The following is a 14,450-nucleotide window of genomic DNA, read 5'->3' as shown; positions in this document are numbered from 1 at the left end:
CCAGTGATGTGGAGGGGATTTGTGGATTCTCTTATCTATGGGAGCTTATGTGTGAGAAGGACAAAGCCACTGAATGTTGTCGTGTGCTGCCCACAGGCAGCTTGTAAGTGGCAGCAATGCTGGAGGCCGAGGGTGAACAGACGCACAGAGAAAAGAGGCTTATCCAAACGAACGACAGTCACCACCAACACCTCGGGCAGAGGGCTGGAACATATTCATACACAAAGAATGTTTACTTCTTTTATGCTTTTAACATATAATCACTTGTATCTACTGCACAGACAACAGCGACTCTTTCTTGTGTCTTTTAAAATAATAAATATTCCGTATTCATTAAATTCATGACACTTGAGCACAGTTTGTTGCATGTAAAGCCTTTAAATACATATTTAATACACATAACACAGTATTTTTATATAGGAACAGTGTTCTGAGTCAGCTCACTGCTCAGATCCCTGAGTGACGGCAGCTGCATTTAACATCTTCGTCTACAAAAAATAACAGTTGTGTCCAAAATATAGTGATTCTTCAGAGCCGTATGTCACGGAGTTTGTTCCTTTGGAAGCTTCGTGAAGAAGGAGAATAACCATCTCACAGGCCTGGGATCATTCGAAAACCTCTAACCTCCATCTGCAGAAATCAGTCCTGGTGTAGTTTCTGTTGACATCGCAACACTTATTCCTGGCTCACCTCCAGCGCCGTGCTGACGGGCGGAGGGATCAGACCAGCAGCCACCACCCTTCGCTCACTGGCCAGGAAGTTGAAGGTTGCACATGCATTTGGCTGCAAAACAGCAGCGATGAAAAGGGAAGACAGAACGGTAGATTAGGGCAGCTCGATTCGTTTTTGTTGCTGGAAGACTTTCATGCTGTCAGGAAGAATATAAGCACTTTAATGAGACACTGAGCAAACGTTACCGTGTCCTGCACCTCCACAGCGATGCCTTTACGTTTGAGCAGAGCCAGAACTGAGGGCTTAATTCTTTGAACACGTGCACCTGTGCCCAGCACGAGAATCTCTGTAGAACAGCAAGAAAATAAGTCAAATTACAGCCGGACTTTTTTTTGGTTAAATTCAAAATATGAATAACTGCATGGAAATTAACTTAAATGGGGGCATTGGACCAACGTGTTAACCAGCACTTTTCACCACCATCATCAAAACACCAACTGAGTGAAAATCTTTTGGAAGAATGCTGTTCATCGCACTTTGGTGTCTGTACATCGGTGTGCTTTTATTTTTTTACCTATTCTTGGTTCAAGCATGTGGAAAAGTGAGACACTTTCTTCTGTGATGTCTTCATAACTGCCAACCTGCAGAGAGAGAGAGAGAGAGAGAGAGAGAGAGACAGAGAGAGAGACAGAGACAGATTTAAAACAATAAACACAGATAGTTGTTTAAGTATGATACAAAGCAATACACAACACAACAAACTATGAACTGTGAAGCTACTTTGGATATTGATCTCACATTCCACTGGAGGATAGCAGGAGGCAGTACGGCACAGGGCCCAAACACTTTGTTGCCGTCGATGTTGAATCCTCTGGAACTGTAGCTGTGGATCATCACCCCGCTGCCCGGCTCCTTCTGCATGACGGACACCGAGGTCCGTTGGTACATTTCATCATCGCTGGGTCCCAATCTATGTGCACGGCACAGAAATGGGCTGCAACAAAAGACAGGTAAACTAATTACAACCAATGCCATATTAAGTACAAAACACTGGTCATTTCTATTATTTATTGTGAGTATTAATAGTGCAAAGAGTGCTTGTGGCATGAAACAGTCTCTGTAGTTATGTATTTATTGCACTGGTCTTATCTCTATACATTCTCCATCACTTAACATTTCACAAAAAAAGAGGCTGCACTGCAGAACTTTTGCCATGTGGCCCAGTTTCAAAGCCAAAGAATCCAATGCCAACCTACTGACAGAGATGACGGCCAAACGCTTTAGGCCTGTTCCTGCAGAAAAGAGGCAGCCAAGAAACAAACAATTCTGCTCGTCTAAAGAGCTGCAGCTAATTTTGGCCTGTTCTTACACTTTTGCTTGCTGACTGTTACAGAAATCTGGGTTTTTGAGGTGTGATGCGCTGCACTTTCTTGTGAACTGCTGCCTCGCCAGCTGGTTTGTAAAGCAGCTAAGCAGAGGACTCCTGGAAACTGAATGTAACTAATGAGATACTGTCTGGTGTGCAAATGAGCTTGATGCTTGTTCCTAAAGGGAATCGTGGAGTTGTAATGAAAGGGGGAAAAAACTCCACATCGGAGATGTCAGAATCAGCACACTGCTCCCTCAACATGTCTTATCTCAAAATGATACGCATGTAATCTGCAACAGACGACCAACCTGATTTTAAATGATGTCTCGATTATTGCACTGTGGTTATTGTAATGCACCATTCACCTAGTTAAATTCCTTGCATGTGTAAAGTACTTCGCAATAAACAGTTCTGATTCTGAATCAGATATGCATCTTATCAAAACAATGCAGCAATCAATAACAGGAAGCAACAACTGGAATGCAAAACTAAATGCTAACAAAATAATAAAAATATAGCAGATTGTATGTTTCTGTTATTTTCTCTCTCTCTCTCTCTCTCTCTCTTTCAGGTGCTCTCTCTGACTGTTTATCATCGTTGTTTCGCACCTAAAATGTTGACAGCGGTGACCAATGAACACACACACTGTATGCCTACTCACAAATGTCTGTCATGTTTTGACTAAATGATGAATCAATTAATTAAAAAGATATGACGATAATGATAAATGATAAATCTATAGTTAAAATGATGCTTAGACAGATGGATGGACTACTTTATCTCAACCCGGGGGTGAATTCTCATGTCACAGAAGGAACCACACTGGTGCAAAAAGGATGCAGTCTAAGGTTCCAACTGTATTGGTGAACACACAGGAAGTCAAGAGAAGAATGCTCCCATGACATAATATGATCTACATTGTAAAAGAACATGCGATACTGATTGTATTAATGATATATTTTTAATTGTGGGAATAATGCTACACAAGATATGTCTCTAGAGCAGCATTGCCTCCTTTGAATACAAATTGTATTCGAGCATGTGAGACTCCTGTGATAGTGGAGGTATTTCATGACCATAACTTCTTAATGTCCTCGTCTCCACACAGAGGTGAGGAAAGACAAAAAGGAGACAGTTGCTTAAGATACCCCACATGGTTTAAATCTTCAGTTTAAATGGATCACAAGACTTGAATTGATAAACTACCACACCTTGAGAAAGCGGGTCCTGCTCTGCACGAGAAGAGAAACCCCTGTGTTGATCTCTGCAGGAGGAATCTGGTACACACCGCACTGGCCATGTTGACAGAGTTCACCAACCGGCAGCGGCGACACTGGCGGGGGACAAAGTTCTGTGTAACACCAGCCGCTGGCTTCCGGTGTCGTGTAACGCTAAATCGAACATGTTTTATTTCAGGTTCAACACGCTTTACGAACTGGTCATTTACTGTTGAATAACTTGTCTTCACCATGGATGTGTGCAACTCTAGACTCTATTTTTAGATTAAGTTATCTGATTTCACCATCTAAATGCTCAGCTACTAAAGCAACTGATGTCATATGTTGCACATTCAAATGTGTCATTATCTTCCCTAAATTTACAGGAAAACGGCGACCCTCCACATATTAATTACAATTATAAATTATACATTTATAAAATTATAACTAAAATGGATAACTAAAGGCTAAAATGCACAGATTTCAGGACCAATGATTCTCTTGTATTTATTTTATCAAACCTATAGAAGTGCATCTGAAGACTCGGGATGCTTCGCTTTTAACGTTTCGATTTGGACTCCACAATAATGTATATATGCTGAATCTGTTGAACAGTTATATTTTGAAGCGTATTTGCACATTTTGGAAAGACTTATGTTTGTCTCTCAAAGGTCCACCTCATCCAAATAAAGAAAGTGAAATGTAAGACTGTACATGTGGAGTAATTTCGCAGAGGAACATAATGTATAATCCCTGTATGAAAATGAATGATTTAGATGGTTTTTTTTTATGAAATCTTATGGTGATGCAGCTGCACAGTGATCATCGGGCTCTGGCTTTGATTAAAATGTCTGTGGGCGTGTTCACGGGGAAACAGCGCCCCCTGCGGTGTTTACTGGCAACAGTCACAGGTCAGATGATCCGAGGAGCTACATTGTAAATAGACAGCGACGATCCACCGGGGACATGCCTTCATAGACTCTTTAAATCCCCTCTAACTGCACACATATTCACCCCTCCGAGACTCCTTGTCTCCATAACCGGTTCTCCAGCTGTTTCGGGTCATTTCGGCGCGTGAAAGTCTCATTAAAGTATGTACCGGTCTCTATACGCCTTCCGATCCGTGGAGCCCAACTCGCTGCACTTCGCGGCCGGAGAAAGCTTCCTAATCCTGGAGAGGAGCAACAAACACTGGTGGCTGGGGTCCCGCTGCAGCTCGGGGGAAACAGGCTACATCCCATCGTCATACATCGAAAAAATACAGGTAAACACCGATCCCCGACCTGGGGTTGTTTCTCTTTTTGTCTCAATGAATAACGAGCAGTGACCATGTCGCATCCTGGGCTGAAGTGAAATCTGCTGAATGCGTAGTGACGTTGAGGGTTGAATTGATTGGATCGAGAGAGACAGATCCCATGTAGTAACTGCACTGTGTGTGTGTGCTGCAGAGTTGAAGCTCACTGCTGATTGTTGTCAGGAGGAGAATGCACTCTTGCATAAGAAACCATCAATTATTGGAAACGTTGCATTGAGTGGAGACATCCAGCCTTCTGCACTGCAGCTGCTCACTGCGACAGAGAGGAGATGTAGGGAAGGACGTGAGCTATGACAGGATAGGATGATGTAGAGTAGGAAATCAGACCGGACAGACCCCAGGACCAAAGACCAGCAAGACAGGGAGACATTGTTTCTGCTCAAATCAAACTCTTCTGCTCCTGGGACTACATCTCTATTTTATTATTATTATTATTATTATAAGAATCATTCTCAACTATCCTTGTTATTGTTGAACAAGTAGCTTCCACATAGCCTTTCTTCTCAGACACACCCACATGTGGTCTGCAGTCAGGAGACTCCTTATTCCAAGGATCCAGAGGGGGAACTAGTCCGAGCATGTATTTTGTGAAACCACACGCTGGCAGGATAGGAATGCTCCCTCCTGTTGGTAATGACATTGGCTGTGCAGGTTTAATGAGCCTCAATGTGAGGCCTCACTGAGCACGTGTGTCACTGTTCAAAAGGCTGTTTCTGTTAGATAACCGGCCTAGTTTGTTTCTGCCTGGAGTCACACATGCCCCCGAGCCACAAGTCTGTTCGATTCTGCTTAAAAGTTTTATGATTATGTCAATTCATATTTAATTTGCCCCCCCCCCCCTACTTTCTCTTTCTTTCTCTTGTAGGCGCCAGAGCAGGATGAGGTGTTGCAGTCGATCGACAGAGCAATCGAAGGGATCCACAACGTGGCCCTAAAAAACGGAGGCAAATACAATCTGGAACAGAGAGATGTTCTTCAGTGAGTCGAAATGCACGTCACAAGATGATATATTGATTCTGGCATGTTGTATAAATCATTATTCTCTTCTGTTGCAGAAAGTTGATCCATCACAGAAAAGAGACGCTCACGCGACGAAGTTCCTCGTCCTCCGGCCTCAAACAAGGCCTCCCATCCTCCAGCAGCGAAATATCTCTCAGTCAGACTCCTCCTCCGCCCAACGGCCTCAACCGGGACTACGGACGACAGGGGAGCGTGCCGTTGTCCGGAAGCGTGGACAACATACAGGCAGAGCAGGGCTTTTATCAGGTAACGCACCCACACAGTACGCATTTAAATATTTTATTTGAAGCCACCAATTAGGTTCAAATATGCAGGCTTCAAATATTCAGCGAGCTTATATACATTTTTCATACTTATGAGCAGCAAAAAGTTCAAAGCCTACATATTGTCATCTGTCTGTTCCTGTAAAGCACTTCAAACGTCTGTTTGGAAACATGCTGAAAAAATAAAGTTTGTTTGAAATTGTAACTCATTAATGCTCAGCATGTGGACATGCTTAAGGCTGCCTGTTGAACCCCAGTAATCTACATTAATATCCTCGCTCACAAATCTTTGCAGCCAGGGACTAGTACTTCATTAGTTCATCAGAAAAGGTTTCATCCTGTACGTACAGGTCAAAAACACGACCCAGTAGGATTAAAATATCACTTCAGCCTTTACTGATTCAAAAAAACAATACCAGGAGTGTTCGATGTGTTACAGAATAGATCTTGAGAGAGGTTAAACCACCCTGACATCTCCCAGGAACGTTTCTCTGACAGCAGAGACAATTAAACATGCTCAAGTTGTGCATATAGAACAATGCACACACACAATATGCCCTCAAATCAGCCTGTATATAATCAATTTCACCTCCTGTAGGTGCCTCCTCAACCTCGACGTGCGGCTCCGATCACCCCACCTCCCCCTGAGAAACAGCGCAACGGCCGACGTCCAGGTGAGAACTCGGAGAGCAGCGCTGTGGACGCATTTTTGAGTTTGTTACAGACCCATAGATTACAGCACAGTGTTTTTGCAGCTCTCTATATTTCACAAACACACTCTATTCTTAGTCAGGTCATTCCTGTTCACTCTCCTCTCTGTAACTGGAGCTCGCTCTCTCTCTCTCTCTCTCTCTCCCTCCCTCAGCGGAGCCAGAGGTCCCCTCCAGATTGTCCTCTCTTCCTCCGTCCCCTGCTCCCTCCCTCACAATCAGCACCACCTCTCTAGAGTCTGGCTCCTCCCACTCACTGGTCTCCTCCGATGTCAGCTTGCCAAGCGTTTCCAGCACCCCCCCTCCTCCTGTGCCGTCCCGCGTGAAGCCCACTGCGCCGCCTCCGGACGTGCTTCCCTCCGACTCTCCTCCTCAGCCAGCTCCTGCAAAGAAGAGCCCGGCTCCACAGCCTCCTCATGTCACCCCACCTCCTTCCCAGCCCGCTAGGGAGGAGCAGCCGGAAACTGAATGGCCTGTTGCCCCCCCTTCCATTGCTGAAAGCCCTCCTGGCAGCCCCACAACTCCTGAGCCGGTTCCCATGACTATCGGGGCTGAGCTGATCGAGCTGGTACGGAAGAACACGGGCTTGAGTTACGAGCTGTCGCGGGTCGCTGTAGGCGTGGTGGTCGGCCATCTGCAGACGGCCTTGCCTCAAGCCTCCTCTGATTTGGAGCAAGTTCTCCTCTCGCTGGTGAAGAGCAAGGTCAGATTTGTTTTCACTACATCATGTGGATTCAGAAACCTGCAGCCCCGCCAGCTTAAAGGAGAACACCGGTGTGGTTTAGAGTTACAGCTCAGTCTTCATTTAGCTGACATTTCTCAGAGTCGTTTTGAGACTCGGGGTGACAGGTCTCACAGTATCACTTGCTCATTTCCTGTTTTCATGCTTGATTCTTTCCTGGCAGACGTTTGTGTTTCTTACTGTCGGTGTAAGGTGGTCAATAGTGGGCAGTGTGACATGTAACCTCAAACAGCAGATGCTGAAAGCTCTGTTGGCTGCATGCTGTATTTACATGGTGACACGTGTGCACACTCCCTCCCCGCTCATCCGATTATAAAGCCTGGATGCTCTGTGGTCTGCTAGAGGTCTCCTCAGTGTGCTCACTCAGTTTGACACAAGGAGTTTTAGACAAAACCAAATTGAAGGTTGTAGCTCTGGTAACTTTCCAGCCTGTATATGTTGTCTTTTAATCCTTTAAGAAATGAATTACAGAGAATAGCCTCTTCTCAAACTACGCTGCTGCATCCAGACACAGATGTAGAGCAGAGAAGCATCCAATATGATTGACACAAACTTTTTAAAACACCGGTATTGTCCTTTAAAGCTGCTGTTATCAATCTTTTGATTTTATCATTAAATGTGAAAGGGCTCGTTGAAAGTGACAAACCCACAGGAAATGATCACCAGACTTAAGTGAAGCAGCTGCTCTTTATGACAGAGTACTAAATGTTCCTCTCGACTGGTACTTCCAGTTGTAGCAGAAATAGGTGTGTCATGATGTTTTCTGTCTCTGTAGGATGTGAGTGCAGCGCTGCCGCAGGGACAGGTGTGTCACGATGAACAGAGGCTGGAGGTGATCTTCAGCGACCTCGCCCGACACCGGGACGATTCTCAGCAGCGTAGCTGGGCGCTTCATGAAGACCTCGCTCTCATCGCCTGCTACCTGGAGGAGCTGCTGAAGATACTGGTACGATGCAGTGACCGCGCTCCTGCTTATTTCTAGAGATCATTTTCCAGGACTATTTCGGTGATGATCTAGTTGGTATGACAGACATATGGATCACATCACACACTTATATGTTCCTCTCTGTGGAAGTCTCATTTATTGTTTTGAACAGGACGCCCCATTCATTATTATCCAACTCTCTCAACATTGCCCAACACACATTTAAAACCACGTCAACTACCATTTGGACGTTAATATAATCCTGAGCATAACTAAGCCCTTTCAGATGGCAATATAGTTCATTCTCAGCTAACGGAAAATATGAGAATGTTGAAATATTTTCCACGACAACACAAGTTTTTCCAGGACATTTTACTTTCTCTCATTTTCTATGCGTTTTCAATGACTGGAAAATGGGTCAACTATTTTCCAGGACGCATAGGAACCCTGAGTGAACTCTTGAAACAATTCAAGTCTATAACTAGTTGTATAAGTCTGCGAGGTGTCTGTTTTCTAAAGTGTAAGAAGATGTAACTGAAGTCCTGACTGACTGTGTCACAGATGAAAAGATAGATTTCACAGATATGTATGTCTGTCAGTCATAAGTAGGTCAGGATGTATTCATATAGCACCTTTCAAAATTAAGGATGCAAAGTGATACACAGTCAAATCTGTAATACACATTACACACCTTGAATATCAAACAAGCAGGATAGTAACACAAGAACTCAAAACAGGAATAACATCAACAGACTAAAACTACCACCACGTGGTTGTCATGTTTACATCCATGTCTGTCAACTGTTCACGAGATATTGCGTTCACGAGAATTGACCGGACGGACGGACAACCCGAAAACATAACCCCTGCGCCCATAATGTCCATAAACCAGCTCATAAACACAGTCATTTTGTATTAATATGCACAGTAATATAACATGTTTGAATGCAGGTGGGTCAGTTTTCAATGAAAGCTGAAAACCCATTAAGTCACTAATTCAACACGTTATTAGACAAGAGTCAGCGGTTTATCCTCATATTGATATAAAACGTTGACCACAGGACCCGTCCAGCTGTCGTGCTGTAAATACCAGACATGTTTGATGGGATCAGACCGGCTCAGACGACTTTACAAATCCAACAGTGTGTTTGAAGACTGAGTCTGTAAACGCTTCAGGCTGCCAAATATTCTTTGTTGGCAGTTTGTCCCGAACCTCAGGGATGAGATGTTCAGATGCGTTGTCAATGGGCTTCATAATCCTCCTCTGCTGTGTGCAGGGACCACGACTGTGCCATAGGTTAGGAAGTTACATAGTTATGATGTTATTATGTCGCCGCGTTTACAACTAGAAGCGGTTTTATTTTTCAGACTGATGCGGATCCTGAGGTGTGTAGGAAGATGTGTAAGGCCAACCACTACGAGAATGTGCTGTCTCTGGTTTCATATTATCAGATGGTAAGACGTGATAATAACAAAGTCTTTTATTTAGAACACAATTAACTTAAAACATGAATGTATGAGGCTTAAAGTATAAATAGGTCTGTAAAGATAATGTTGTCTAGTTTCCTCTTACGGTTAAAAGATTCTTCGTTATCATCAACAACAACTGTATACAGCCAGTTTATTTAAGAATATATTTGTGTGTATTAGTGCGATACTTCTGAACCAAAATTGGCAAACTCTTTTTCTTTTGTCCTTGCAGCCTAGCAACTGTAGCTGTTCAACAATAATATCCAGTTTGTGTTTGTTGTCGATTACATAATGTACCAAGAGGGAACTAGATGAACTAGATTCTTGTTGATCTGAATGGGGATTGTGGAATTACAGAGTTAGTGAGCATGTTGGTGATGTTCAGTGTATATTTGGTTGGTGTTGGCTCATTGTTGTTGTTGTTATTATCATTATCACGTGACCGTGCAGGAGCTTCGCGTGTCTTTGCGGCTGCTGCTGCTCAAAGTGTTCGGGGCGATGTGCAGCCTGGATGCTTCCCTCATCTCCACCCTCCTCAACTCCATCCTCCCAATGGAGCTGGCCAGGGACCTACAGACTGACACACAAGGTGAAAACATTGACTTTTCACCTTATCTTGCTCATCTGCACGACTCCCAAAGCTAAATGTTACTCTTTCTTGGTCTGTTTTTCTTTCCTCAGAGCACCAGAAGATGTGTTACACAGCATTGGTACTCACTATGATCTTCTCAATGGGTGAACAGGTGCCATATCATCACTACGGTATGGTACATATAATGGTGTATATAATGGTAAACAAAAGGCTGCTGTGTTGTATTTTCGGTGGCATATAAGATGTTTACTGTACCGCTGCATATGAGGTTATGCACACAGAAACAGAGCATCACTGATGTTGATTCTTCCAAAACAATGAAAAAACAACTTTGTGTTTAGCTTTTATCGGACAGATTCTTAACGGTTTTCCTGATCTAAAGGTTTGACATGCATGCATTAAAAGGTGTATTGAAGGGACGTAATCCTGCTTTCAGAACACTTGAATGCTGACTTTGTTCAGTTCCTGCTGGGTGTGGTGGAGGACGGGCTTCCCTCTGATCCCACAGAGCAGCTGCCTGACATCTTCCTGAACCTGCTGCTGGCCTTCAACCTGCACCACACAGGTGAGAACAGCCGCCATGGACCCTTTTCACAGCACACATTTTGACTTGTCATAGCAGGAAACACACAGCAAGAGTATAAATAATGACATTAAGGATGGCTGGGCGAGGGTACTTTATAACGTTATCATGATCAAATCTTGTAAGGTGTAGTTTTTGGCGAGACACTTGAATAAATCCAGTTGTTTGAAGATGTTTTCACAGCAATATAAAATAGATATTAGAGAGGGAATTATAATTATGACCTGTTTAACTTCCTAACACTTACTTGAAGCAACTTATAATAATGATTAAAATAGCTAATTCCAAGATAGTTTTTTTATTTATAAAATTACAATCTTTTATTTCCTAATTATTAAAAATGTTGATTGTTTACACTGACTTCAGAGCGGTTGAATTGATTTTTGGGATGGTGGTGAAAAAGAATAGTCTGGAGCCTTGTAGACCTGCGGCTTTAACAAAACAACAACAACAACAACAACGACCTGCATCGGCCAATATGGATCATCGTTATATTTGCTCCCTTTGTTCTTTTGTGCTGATCCGATCCTCGAATCAAAAACATGATACGATCTAAACCGTGAGTTTTATGACTCTGTCTTAAACTGCAGGAGTTATTTGTGTCACTTGTGCTTTTTTTTACAACGATATGTCAAAATGTCTGCCAAAAAAAGGTCTGTAGAAGAAGTCCTGCACCACAGAGTTCTACACTGTTTTCACTGTCTTACTATTTACTTTTTTGCATCTCGTCTGTGTCACCCAGCACCCGGCAGCAATGTGATCATGCAGGAGCTGAAGAAGAAAAATGTCAAGATCCTGTCAGAGAAAGTGGTGCTGCTTCTCAACAGAGGCGGTAAAATACCACCGTTTGTCATATTTTTCCTTTTGCATCCATGCCTTCTGTGTGCCGATGTCATCGCTCACTGTTTGCCCTCTGCTCTCCAGACGACCCGGTGTGTATGTTCAAACACACCCCGCCTGCACCGCACTCAGTGCTCAAGTTCATGCAGGATGTTTTCGCCAACCGAGAGACCGCGGACATCTTCTACCGCACTGACATGATGGTGATGATTGACATTGCTGTTCGACAAATATCGGACCTTTCACCTGGAGACAAGGTGAGACCTGGACACACCGCACAGCTACTGATTGTTCTCAGGCTATAAAGGAACAGTTTCACATTTTGGGAACCACTCTTCCTTTGCTTTTCTTGTATTATTATTGCATTTAATAGACTGATATGAGATAGAAACAGATATTCTCATCCAACTCTCTGCAAGAAAGCGTTTTTCCTAAAAATGTGAAGCTATTTGTTCAATGATACCGGCTAAACCAAAAGCTTGTTACCAAGTCTGATCATAATCTCCTCTCTTGCCCTCCCTGTGAAGCTGAGGATGGAGTATCTCTCCCTCATGCACTCCATAATACGCTCGACGGACTACCTTGAGCACCAGCACCGCCTGTCTGACCTGCAGGGGGTGCTGCAGAGGATTCTCAGGGAGGAGGAAGATGCAGGAGAGGATGAAGGGAGCGCTACAGCGAAACAGATGGATAAGCTAATTGTACAGCAGATCTACAAGGAGTTCCCACAGATCAGTGAGAACCAGGACTAACCATATCAGTACCATACTCACACACTGTAGGCTGCTCCTGTCTACTGAAGGGAGGTAAATGTTGAGAGACAAAGAGCTGGCAATTAATGGGACGCTCTGTGTTCTGTGCCAGCCTGTGCTGAGAGAAGCTAATCAGTTTTGCCAATGTTTTCATGGACTTGAAGTCCAGAGCTGCAGCATGCATGTGATGTTGATATCAGAAAGATGTTCCTAATTTTCACAGCTTCTCCCATCTCAAATTAATTTTATTTGAAAAAGAAGTAGGATTTTTTTTTTTCTCTGGTGTTCTTCGAGACGGGGAAAATATGACAAATGCACAAAAAACCCGTGAGGTTCAGTCACACTTGGAGATTAAAAATAGCCAAAATATCTGCCAAACACTGGAGCTGTTTCACAGTGAATTCCTAGAAATAATTATCTTGAAATCATACAATAACTAACCGTACGTACTTACAGTATTAGAAATAATAACAACAACCACAACGAAATTTTATTCTAACCAAAATATCTTTAACCAAATTGATTTTAGAATCAAATCAAAGATTTTGAATAAAAAAACACAGATTTGAAGTCATGTTCCAGATAAAAGTGCCATTATTTGAACTGTTGTGAGAATACGTGATGTGCTTCCCTTGTAGTGGGACCAAACTACTGTGTGTTACTGCAAGCATTATTTTCTTAATAGAGTATAATACTCTTAAAACTGACTTCCTCTTTCATTCACCTCTTTATTCATTAGCATTTGAATTAATGTCAAATAGAACCAGTTGAACAAGTTTACTATTCTAGTGAGAGAAAAGCACACTGACTCATGTGTTATCAATACGAAGCTGTTAGCCGAGTAACTTGCTGCTACAGATTGAGTCTTTCCTGTGGCTCCGTCTGGTACTTTTGTCTCTTTACTGCTTATCAAACACTTTGACGATCACTCTGTGCTTACATATGCAAAGCTCCTCTAACATACAAAGTTATTGACCGTTACAGATTAATGTATGTATGTTGCATTCGCATTCAAACTAATTGTGCTGCAATAAGGATTTATATAGCAACTTGCAATATAGCTAAAATATACCAATAGTCTTGGCTGATGTGAGCTGTGGCTTGCTGGAGGTAATACTAACTGCAGTTATTTTAATCCAAGATGATACATTAGTCAGTGTTGTTGCTTTCCAGTTATTATCCGATGCTCCGACTGAAAATCAAGACAATGGAGTTAAAATACAGGGCATTTATTTTATCTCCTCGTGGTTTCAATACTTTAAGCAACATGTAACTTCCCTTGTTTCTTCCCGATGATGTAGTGATTGATGTTCTCCCATCCTACACTTTAATATATCTGTTTCTGTCTCTAGCATGGCTATCCCGTCTGGAGATGGTAAATGCAATCCAGAAGTGATATCAGTTTTTAGTTAATGTCCGAGTGTTCGTTCATTGATTATTTGTGTGTCTGTTTACAGTCCGTGTGAGAGAGGTGAGGGTCCCTTCTTTCCATGATTAACATCGTCTGCAAAAGTGCTACGACAGTGTTATAATAAAACTAATAAAGCTATATTTTAACAGTGGAAGTGGTTGGGTTGTTTGTTGTTGATTTTGTGACGGTACACTTTGTTTATTACATAAAACATAAATTCAGAGTTTTGTGAACATGTTGTTGATCACATTGTTACAATCATGACTACGACCACTAACATTCAAATGCATATGAAAAATTTTGGCCGTCGCCATCTTGGCTTTTTGCAACCAGAAGTGAAACGAGAAGGTGGCGCACGAGAACAACCGAACACTGAATAAGACATTTTTATGGAACCAAAACGGTTACAATCAACTTTCATGGACTGAAAACACACAATGAAAGAGTTTAAGTTGTAAGACGAAACAAGGCCGTGGTAGTGGCCCTTCAATCACAACGTTGTCACACCCTAAAGTATACCTTGCTTTATCATATGGGGCCATCATTTACTAAATTCACATCATGCTGTA

General features: G+C 42.7%; 2 protein-coding genes across 2 annotated transcripts; one reads left to right on the top strand and one right to left on the bottom strand.

Moving 5' to 3' along the window:
- Positions 1 to 227: 227 nt before the first annotated feature.
- Positions 228 to 4,588, bottom strand: ndufaf3 (NADH:ubiquinone oxidoreductase complex assembly factor). The gene is made up of 6 exons (XM_076110891.1): positions 4,358 to 4,588; positions 3,253 to 3,374; positions 1,471 to 1,666; positions 1,247 to 1,313; positions 918 to 1,018; positions 228 to 783 (listed from the first exon to the last, which is right to left on the bottom strand). Exons 2-6 carry the CDS (start codon positions 3,339 to 3,341, stop codon positions 676 to 678), a joined length of 561 nt encoding a protein of 186 aa, XP_075967006.1. The 5' UTR covers positions 3,342 to 3,374; positions 4,358 to 4,588; the 3' UTR covers positions 228 to 675.
- Positions 4,175 to 14,035, top strand: nckipsd (NCK interacting protein with SH3 domain). The gene is made up of 13 exons (XM_076110884.1): positions 4,175 to 4,522; positions 5,439 to 5,551; positions 5,629 to 5,839; positions 6,455 to 6,530; positions 6,722 to 7,269; positions 8,084 to 8,254; positions 9,602 to 9,688; positions 10,154 to 10,292; positions 10,385 to 10,465; positions 10,732 to 10,860; positions 11,621 to 11,710; positions 11,803 to 11,975; positions 12,246 to 14,035. The coding sequence occupies exons 1-13, from the start codon at positions 4,352 to 4,354 to the stop codon at positions 12,468 to 12,470; spliced, it is 2,214 nt and encodes a 737-aa protein (XP_075966999.1). The 5' UTR covers positions 4,175 to 4,351; the 3' UTR covers positions 12,471 to 14,035.
- The last annotated feature ends 415 nt before the right edge of the window (positions 14,036 to 14,450 follow it).

The sequence above is a fragment of the Anarhichas minor genome, unplaced genomic scaffold, assembly GCF_050575085.1.
Source record: "Anarhichas minor isolate MPS153535 unplaced genomic scaffold, ASM5057508v1 ptg000043l, whole genome shotgun sequence".
Classification (NCBI taxonomy): Eukaryota; Metazoa; Chordata; class Actinopteri; order Perciformes; family Anarhichadidae; genus Anarhichas; species Anarhichas minor.
Note: the sequence above shows the minus strand (reverse complement) of the source record. Positions and strands in the feature narration are given on the sequence as shown.